This window comes from Pteropus vampyrus, unplaced genomic scaffold, assembly GCF_000151845.1.
Source record: "Pteropus vampyrus isolate Shadow unplaced genomic scaffold, Pvam_2.0 Scaffold92, whole genome shotgun sequence".
Lineage (NCBI taxonomy): Eukaryota > Metazoa > Chordata > Mammalia > Chiroptera > Pteropodidae > Pteropus > Pteropus vampyrus.
In genome coordinates this window covers 3,348,259-3,358,701 of record NW_011888873.1, presented here as the reverse complement: position 1 = coordinate 3,358,701, position 10,443 = coordinate 3,348,259, and the positions used below count along the sequence as shown (strand labels likewise).

The 10,443-nt window shown below is 39.1% G+C and overlaps 1 protein-coding gene across 1 annotated transcript in view; it reads left to right on the top strand.

The window, feature by feature from the left end:
- The first annotated feature begins 3,419 nt into the window (after window positions 1-3,419).
- WWC2 (WW and C2 domain containing 2) overlaps window positions 3,420-10,443 on the top strand; it is a 92,367-nt gene continuing 85,343 nt past the window's right edge. The window contains exons 1-3 of the mRNA XM_023532881.1: window positions 3,420-3,495; window positions 6,218-6,490; window positions 7,297-7,373. Coding sequence (XP_023388649.1) covers window positions 3,420-3,495; window positions 6,218-6,490; window positions 7,297-7,373 — 426 coding nt within the window. The remainder of the gene's footprint in view (window positions 3,496-6,217; window positions 6,491-7,296; window positions 7,374-10,443) is intronic.

Below are 10,443 nucleotides of genomic sequence, written 5' to 3'. Positions count from 1 at the left end.
CTTATTTTATATGAATAAAAGTTTTTTTTTTTTTTCTTAAATATCATTTAGGGAATCCAAAGCAAGCGTACTTGTCTCGGTTTGACAGAAATAAGCTCTCATGGCACTAAAATGAGAAAATTATTTCCCTCCCACTACGTCCAGACTCTTGGGGTTCTGAGCCCACCTCAGGGCTTTCTCTTCTCAGAGGGACAGGTGTTCTGAACACCACCCCGCTCACGCGAAGATCCCTCTTAACTTTTGTTTCCCGTCCTTCTCTCCTACTTTGCTTTGCTTCTTTACCAGTCATTTCCTGATTCTAAAGTTTTCTCTCACCATTTCTATATTTTTATTTCTAGTGGTTCTTTTATCTTGGTATTTAAACACAGAAACTCTCAAAGTAAAACCAAACCAAAACTACCAAAAAAAACCCAAATAAAACAATCTTCCTCTCTGCCTCTCCCTCCTCCCTTCCTCTCTCCCACTCACTCATACTCAAAACCATCTTTCAACACAAATCCCTTACCAGCTATGGTCCTCTCTATTTTTCCCTTCACCGTGAAACTGACTGAAAGCCACCATCCTCATGAACTCAACTTCCACCATTGTTTGCCAATAGAAACTGCTCTTGAGGATGTCACCTGAGACCCCACAAATGATGAAGTCCAAACAACAGCATAGTATTGTCTTCCTTGATCTGACAGAGTCCTTGTCACTCTGGCTCTTTACTCCTTTGGATTTCATGACGCCCTCTGTTGGAATTTCTTTTACATACCTGGCTATTTCTGCCCGATTTTCTCTTGCTTATTTCTTCTTCGCCTGTACCTAGTTAGTAGGATTTCCATAATAGTCTTCTGTTTGCACTCTGCAGATATTCCTGGGTGATGACTTCAGTTACTTCCTTGAGGCCGATGGCTGCCAAATTTGTCTCTCAGAGCCTTTTCCGGAGTTCCGAATGCGTATATTTGATTCCTTACTATTAGGCTCTTTGCTGTCTGCCACCGCTGGCCTCCATTTTCATCTCCTGCCCTGCCCTGGCTCTGGAGGACTGTCCCTCTATGCCCTGTGCTTCCTTGGCTTTTCTGCCTTTCTTTGCATTTGTTGTTTCTAGCCCCAAGCACTCTCTGCCCAGCCCTTAGGCCCTCTTGGCCTACTGCCATATCCTTCTAGGGTCCATCTGCTCAGGCCCCACTGCTTCCCAAGGGCCATCTCTAGTACCCAACCCTCCAACTTGCATGTCCCCACCTCCATCCTGAATTAGGGTCCCTGTCCAGGTATTTCTATAGTACCAGGTACTAAGGCATTTTTAAAAATCACTTGTCATATTTATTTAAGTTATTTATTTGTACACTTTACTCACTGAATTGTCAGCTTCTTGCGAATAGTGGCTGCATCTTTGTTTTTTATCCTTGGGTACTTAGTATAATGATAAACTCTTAAATGCTAGAAGGAAGAGCTTTATTGTTTAACTTGCAGATTAAAAGCTTTCTGTTTGTTTTCGAAGAAATTAAAGTGCATTTCAAGTATAAATTATGCTTCAGAAAGCACCATTCTGAATATTTAAAAACCTGATTCTCACTATAAATTTTTACGTCTGCCATTTTGCTCTAGTGCGGTAGCGGCGTCTCAGTGGCCTGATGGATTTACTGTGCCCTAAAGTGCCCCAATTACCAACAGCAAGTAGTTTCCCCACTAAAAAGGATCTGGTCCATTATCTCATTAATCTTAAAGACATTCCTGTGAAGTAGTGTAGGGAGCAAATGGTATTATCTTCTCATAACAGCTGGTCCGCACATATGTTGTATCTTGACATTGTGTAGTTTCAGCATTATTTTCTCTTTATCTTGATAAAAAATGAAATAAAGAATGTTTGGCTATTTAATATTATTTCTCTGTAACACTATTGAATATTTAGAAGTAAAAGATTTGACCTTGACAATGATAGTTATATTAGGCCTTAAGTGTTTTATGAAGGATTTCAGCTTTTAGTAGGGGTGTGTGTGGAGTGAAGGTATAGATTTTGGAGGGGAATGCTAACTAACCAGAAGGTAATTATGAAGTACTGTTTATAAGGTTTTGGGTTTATAAGGTTATATTATCACTATAACCAGGAGTAAATCACTTTTTGGTAGGGTAAGAGTTATACTCTAATTTTTTTGTCTTTCCTTTAGTAATTGAGGTCTCATTTGCATATAAGAAAATGCACAGATTTTAAGTGTGTATCTCAGTGAATTTTGACAATGTGTAATCCTTTGTGATTCTCACTGCAGTCAAGATACAGAATATGCACATCACCCCAGTAAGTTCTTGGAGTTTTGGGGGGGGAAATGAGAAGGTATAGTAGAATGTGGTAAAAAAAAAAAAAAAAGCCATCATCACGCTAAGAGAACATAGGAGAACAACTAGAAGCTTGCTACGCATTCTGAAGGGGGTAGCTGGGCTTCTTAGAGAAAGGTCTTTAAGCCAATACCCAAAGAATGAGTTAGCCAGACCTAGAGAATAGGGATTTGGGGTAGGGTTTGGAGGTTGGGAAAAGGAGAAACTTCCTGCAAGAAGGAAGACCACAAGTAAAGTAAAAGGTCTGGAGAGGCCACAGAAAGCAGGGCTTGATGAAGGAAAGAGAAGAAATTTCCTGCAGCTGAAGGCTGGTGTGGATGGGACGGGAGAAGAGGGACAGAGAAGTGAACAGGGCCTCGGTTCCTACGGGACTCTTGTCTGGAACGTTTCAAAGCCCCCTTTCATCACTGCCTGTTGCATCGAACCTTACTTTTTCAGCCAGGGGACATCCCTGTGTCTCTAAATTGCCGTAGCACTTAAGCATTCTCCTCTCAAGGCTCCTATTACTTTCTACTGTATAAAAGAGTTGTGTGGTTTTATAAATTCATGTGTCACAATGTGTTTTATATTTTATAAGTTCTTGGAAGGATCACGCCTGAACATCGTTTCCCCTGGTGCATGTGGTAGATGGTCAGTAATTGTCTGTAGAAGTAACAAACAAGTAATAAATAAACATAGCAGTAGTCTTTAAAAAAGAAGATAAGAAAAGTTGCTCATATCCATTTCATTCATTCTTCCTGAGCACAGAAGAAAAAATAGAAATATGCATGATAGACAGAAATAATATTCCTCTGAAGAGTCTAATATTATCCCCCATGATAAGCTCTTGTAACTCACAGTGTGTTCTCTGTCTATAAAGTTTCACATCTATAAAACTGATGGAATGTAAATTCCTTGAGATACATGACATTTTAACAGTAAGTGCTATATTACTTCTTTCATATAGTAGATGACATGCAAATTATATTGCATTATAATACTATGATCTCCCAAGGCCACCAGGTATTAATAAAAAATACCACATTTGTATAATATTCTTTTTTCAGTGTTTACATTTAATAAATATTCTCCACAAATCTATTCGGCAAACGTAGCTGATAGAGATGAAGCGCAGTCCTGCTTTACGAAGCCCCCGAGGTGCCTTTGGGAATGCACTTTTGTCCATTTTTGAGCTGTGCTGTATTTCACAAGTGTGACTGTTTCCTACCAAATCTCCCATAGTGCACAATATTTGAGTTAGTTTCTGTAATGTTTCTACTGATCCATCCAAAACAAACACTGATAGTTTTTTATTATTATTATTACACTTTATTCATTTAGGTGTCAGTCACTGTTACTTTCAGTGTTTTATGGCAGTTTAGCTGTTGACAGGTATTTTATTGAAAGTATGCCAATTCTCCAAAATGTAGGGAAATATGATTAGATAAACCCTCTAAAGAATATTGAGAGAGAACTGGGAGTAAAATCTTACTATAACTATTATAAGTTATAAATATTACAAGTTTTTCACATACATTTCAATTTATATTATTTCTTTATTCAGTTAATTTATTAGTTATATATCTCAGTATAACGAATTTCCCCCAAACTTAGTGGCTTAACATACATTTATAATCTTATGGTTTCTGTGGGTCACAAATCCAAGCAAGACTCAGCTGGATCCTCTGGCTCAAGGACTTTCACAGCTTTCTTCAAGGTGTTAGCAGGCTGCAGCCATCTCCAGCCATGACTGGTGAAGGACCTGTTGGTTGCTGGCCAGTGGCCCACTTTCCTCCACCGGCCCCGCTCCCCCCAGTTCCTTGCCACAGTGGGCCTCTCCGTAGGATGGCTTACAATATGACAGTTTGCTTCATTAGAGCAAAAAAAGCCCAGAGCCAGGGAGATAAGAGAGCAAAATCAAGATGGCAATTACAGCCTTTTGTAGTCTAATCTCAGGTGATGTCCTATCACTTAGTCTCTGTCGTGTTCATTAGAAATGAGTCACGAAGTCTAGCCCATATTCAAGAGTGTGAATACTAGGAGTGAGGATTGTTGCGGGTCATCCACAGTTATAAAAGCTTTTTAAAGACCATAAAGTTCTATTCATTAGAGGATAATTTCAGTACTTTGAGTCAGGTTGCATTCATATATATAAATATTACATGTTTAGACAGCCAGAGACCTGAATTATAATGAACATTTAAAATTGAGAAGGCTCCTATTGGCTGATCTCTGCCTATTCTCCATGGTCCCCACGTGGCCAGGCTGCCCGCACAGTGATGATGTCCTTGAAGATCCTTGACCAGAGGGGCTGTCCACCCAGGGCTGTCCCCTCCTGCATCTCTTCTTTAAACATCGACTCTAACATATTTGTCCCACAATTACATGAGATATTCCTCTTTTGCATATTGAAATATTCACATCTTTTAAAAATTAGTTTTCAAAATACTACTTTAAAGAAAGTAGAGCGGTAGCAGTGTGTCTGGTGGACCCAGGCCACTTCATTAATCAGCCGGGGCCTCTGCTGGCCCTATGGTGGCCTTGGCTTCACAGCCTGAAAAACTTTAGTTTAGCGTTATCCCTTATCCCTAGAAACCAGGTTGAACTTTTCCAGAACTAGCCTCTAGGGATTGTTGTAGTCACGTCAGATCACCTCATATCACTGTAGCACTCGGGGCCAGCCAGACATACTGAGTTGGGGTTCTTTAAGATTGGGATTCACACACAAAGCATTCTGAAGACAGTCCATGCCACTAGACACTCCAGCAAATTAATAAATTAATTTTCCTGTCCTACTTGGTCAGGAATGGGTTCTCATAGTCATTCTCATATGACCCACCTGTTCTGATTGTACCTGGATTTAATTTTTAGAGGTGACTGAGTGACCACACAGGGCCACATGGGGAAGCCATGGGTCAGGTAGGTGGCAGAAGGAGTGCAAGAGGAAGCCTGGGCCAGAGTCTTTACTGTGGCATCCGAGGGAGGAGTTGGAGAGGCTCGGTAGGCAAGTTTGAGCAAGTGTAGGCTTGGATAGTTTGAATAACTTCACAGAGGAGGCAGTGTGCGGCCTGTGGCAGAGCACGGGTGTGCAGCCTCAGCTGCTCATTGGAATCACCTGAGGGGCTTTAAACCTACCGTTGCCTGGGTTCCACCTGCAGAAAATCTCATGGGGCTGAGAGGTTTTTTTTTAGAGCTCTCTAGGTGGTTCTAACGTGCAGAAGTGCAGAACCAAGAACTGTGCCTTCGAGTATTCTCCTCAAACTAGGACCAGAGTTTTTTGTTTGTTTGTTTGTTTTTTAATTTCTAATCCACTATGGACTGATTGATACTTTTGTAAAACACAATAAAAACAAATTATTAGAAAAATCTTGGGGGGGCGGAAATACAAACTAATTCTTGATATTATTATTAGAGTTAACAGATATACAATAACTGTATAAAAATTTTAAAATACTCTTGATTTCTACACTTACTGTCATGGACACATAACAGAGTGCAGGCACAGGTGCTGGTCTGCAGACCAGACCTTGAGTAGGGCTGTAGAGGGCAACATGGCAAGGGTCCTGCATTCAGTGAGAGAGGAAGCATGTGCCATGGAAAGTGGATTGGGTTCGGATCATACAGGGCCTTGAATGCTGGCGTAAATAGCCTGGCTTTTCTTCTGTAGGTATTGGGGAGCCAGAGAATTCTTGAAAAAAGGGATCCGATAACAGCCATGGAAATTTACTTTGACAACATTGTGTGTGATGGATTCAAGTCATAGTAAATTGTTGACAAGACCTGAAGGGGGATGAGGACGAAGAGGGATTAGGTAAAATAAAACAAAAACTGTGTCAAATTTCTAGAGAAGTCACTTCACAAATACTAATAAACTACTTAGAAGATATAGGAATTAAAGATAGCGACTTTTTCTAACGCTTAGATAATCTTCCCCACCCCCAAGAAAAAGCAAAATTAAATTCTAAAAAAATAACCTTCTGTTTTTTTTCAGAAACCACACAGATTGAAGATCCAAGAAAACAATGGAGAGGGGAACAGGAGAAGATGCTCAAGGACTATCTCTCAGTGGCTCAGGATGCCCTCAGGACGCAGAAGGAGCTGTACCACGTGAAGGAGCAAAGACTGGCTTTGGCCCTGGATGAATATGTACGATTAAATGATGCCTATAAGGAGAAGTCAAGTTCTCACACAAGCTGTAAGTACAGTTTAACATGGGGACCAAACTGTAGATAACAGAAGGGCACTTGGATTTCAGTGGAGTTTCATTTTGGGTCCTTTTCCTTCCTCTGCCAGAAGAGTCCCTTAAAGCCATTGTGTGTGTGTGTGTTGGGGGAGAGGGGGCACACCACAGAGTTCTCGATAAAACCCCTGGACCCCGTTTCAGATCAGAGTTTCCTTATTTGGGGATTATGTATCCCTTCTGTTTTCGCTCTTCCCTCTGCCCGATTGTCTTTTATTTATTCATGAATTAATTTTTGCCTTGTCAGATCAAGGAAAATAATGTAGTCCTTTTTGCTATTCTTGCACTCTATTTGTTGTGGGGAGGAACTGAACTATTAGCCAAAGTGAAGTTTCTGTTGACCACCTGAGTTGATTGACCTCTCTTTCTTCTCGAAAACTGATCATTTGGAGCAGGTCTTGTTTAAAGAAGCAGCTAAGATAAACTCAGAAGTTTTATTAAATTATAAGTTTCTGGATAATGCGAAGCTCTGATAAACTGTACCCGCAATAAGGTCCTCTAAGATTTTATAAATTGGTATAAAATCCAGAAGAAAATTAAGTATGCCAGAGTCTTTATGACATTTTCTTTCTTGAGTTTTTTAAAATATATAAAAGGTTTGAAGATTACTTTTTATATTTAGGTGTCTGATGAATGACAATAAAGGAATTGTAAAGTAAGTAAGTATCCACAGAAGCATGTAAATCTTGTTTTTAGAGTTTGTAAATTCTAAACTGAGAGCTAGTTATGTAACTATGTTTTTCATTTTTCTCTTTGAAAAGTGTTCTCAGGATCTTCATCTAGTACTAAATATGATCCTGATATTTTAAAAGCTGAGATCTCCACCACGCGATTAAGGGTAAGAATTTTTTATTGCGGTTTTACATTGAACATTTGCATAGACTCTGAAGTTGGGGATAGGGCTTTAGTGGTCACCTGCAATCTCCATTTAGTGTGGGATCCTCCTCCACTTATTCCTGATGGGTGGTGTTTCTCCCTTTGTTAGAACTTTTTCAATGATTGAGTTTGTTCTTGTTATTGAGACAAAGTGTGTTTCATTACTGGGTAGTTTTATTATTTGCATTTAATGTATTGAATCAAAATTTTTTAAATTTAATTTATTTTAATTAGTTTCAAGTATACAGTACATTGGTTAGGAATCTATATAGTTCATAAAATGATCCTCCCAATTGCTCCCTCCCTCCTCTGACCCTCCACCTAGCCAACATATTAATACTAATTGCATTCCCGTGCTCTCCATCCCTGTGACCATCCATCAGCTGCTAATTTGTACTTCTTTAACCCTTCACCCCATTCTCCCAGCCGCTAAGGCTCCCCTTCTGAAAATCACCAAATCATCCACTCTATTTGTGAGTCTGTTTTTTGATTAGTTTGTCCTTTTTACTCTTTAGATTCCACATATGAGTAAAATCATATAATGTTTATCTTTCTCTGCTCTGACTTAAATACCTTCTAGGTCCATCAAAGCAATATCTTTTTCCATCCCCTTCCTTTTTATATGTAGGGGTCTTGTTTTCTTATCCATTCATCTACTTTATCTTTCAGTTGGAGCACTTAATTCTTTTCCATTTGAGGTGCTTATTGATAGGAATGTAGTTGTCACCATTCTTTATTCCTGTTTTTGATACATGGTTTTTCTTCTTAAAGAAGTCCCTTCAACCTTTCCTGTAATACTGGCTTGGTGGTGATAAATTCCTTTAGCTTATTTTTGTCTGGGAAGCTTTTTATCTGTCCTTCAACTCTAAATGATAGCTTGGCTGGATAAAGTATCCTTGGTTGTAGATCCCAGGTCTTCATCACGTCAAATATTTTGTGCCAAGTCCTTCTGTCCTGAATAGTTTCTTTTGAGAAATCAGCTGCCAGTCTTATGGGTGTTCCTTTATAGGTAACTATCTGCTTTTCTCTTGCCACTTTTAATATTCTTTCTTTGTATTTAAACTTTGGCATTTTAATTATGGTGTGTCTTGGTGTAGGCCTCTTTGGATCCCTGGTTTTTGGGGTTCTCTGAGCTTCCTGGGGTTTTATGTCCACTTCCTTCACCAGGTTAGGGAAGTTTTCCATCATTATTTCTTCAAACAGCTGTTCAACATCTTGATTTTCTTCAGGTACGCCGATCAGACGGATATTTGGACTCTTAATAGCGTCCCATGTGTTCCTTAAATTATTTTTATGGTCTTGGCATCTTTTTTTATGCCATTCTGATTGAGCGTCTTTAGCTTTCCCTTGCTCTTCAGTATATTGATTATTTTGAGCTATACGTGCTTGGAAAACAGCAAATGCAGGGAGAGGTTTTCTCTGAGCTCCCCTTATCTGCCTAAGGACAGATCCTCCAAAAGGAACTAGTTGTCCTAAATCCCCTCATGAGGAGTTTCATCAGCCAGGGAATATTGACTCTTATTAAAGGAGAGGAGACTGGAAGTGAACCCCATACCCAGACAAACATTGTCACAGTCACATCTTATGTCTGTTCTTCTATGGACCCATTCATCTTTCTCAAAAATCATTTACTCTTTCCTAAGAGGCCTACATTCCCCCTTTCCTATTAAGATGATATTTAAGCGTATGTTTAAGCCACCTTAGAGAATGATGCATTTTTTCCCTGAGTATCTCCATGTGTATGCATGAGGTATGCATGTTAATAAACTTCTATTTTCCTCTTCTTAAAAAAATGCTTTCTAACTTTTCTAACTTCTTTACGATTTCTCATATGACCGTGTTGCTTAATTTTTAAATAGTTTAGAATTTTATTATCTTTTATTACTGATTTCAGCTTAATTTCACTGTATTTTTCAATTCTTAAATTTCTCTTTGATTGTTTTTTGTTTCCGGTTACTTGCCCAAATTTCGACCATTGACATATAATTTTTAAATAAAATAATCACAGTTACTTTTTAAATTTCATGCCTTGATTTTGTAACATCTAGATTTCCTATATGTTGGAATCTTCAGTATGATCTGAAGAATGATTTTGATTTTTGGTCAATATTTGACTTCTTACAGCTGCTTACTTTTTTATTAAGAGCCATGTGTTATGTATGAAAAAGTATAAAGATAATTTGAGGTTTTGGATGATCTTGTCATCCTTCAGCGAGAATTTAGTTTTTAACTTCTTGTAGGGAGTTAGGCCAGGGGTAGGTAATTTAATTCAATCAGTGTTTGGGATCTGAAATCTGGATTTCATTCCTTTGGTAAGAGTGAGCCTATTTCCAGTTTACCCTTCCTCTTAGGGCAAAAGCTCTTCAGAATCCCAGCCAAACCCCTGTGCTGGTTCATGAGGGCCCCACATGCTTGATGGAGACTGCACTCCAGATTTCTCCCAAGCGGCTCAGCTTTATGGGACTGCCGGTTCGTATCTCAGGGCTCCCAGCCACTACATTCTCCCAACTTTTCATTGTCTGTTGCATATGCAAATGCCTCAAAAGGGAAAACAGTGCCCAGTCTGGATCATGACTATGGGCTTCCTTTATCTTTTGGGTCTTTAATACAGATTCTTGCTGCCTTGGTAGTTTGCCAGTGTTTTCAAATAGATGTTTTGTTTGTTTTTTTCTCATAACTTTTCTACTTGTTCTCAGAAAAAGAGTGTAAAAAATGTTTGTTTATACTTTGTGGAAGTTAAACCTCTCCTCAGTTTGGATTTCTGGGTTAAATTTCGGGAGGCGTTGATAGAAGCGTTCTGTGTCTTTTTACTATAAACATCTTCCTGTGCACCACAGACCCTGTACTCTTTCACTCCACCCATATTTCTCTGTACATTTCTCAAGAGTATCTTGTGATGGTTTGTCAAATGCCTCGTTGCCGTGTTTCTGTTCTATGTCCACATTTCTATGATCGACTAGGCTAGATACCTTATCTGAAAAGGGGAAATGAAGATATTTTGTCAAAACTTACTCTTAATAAACCTCAGGACT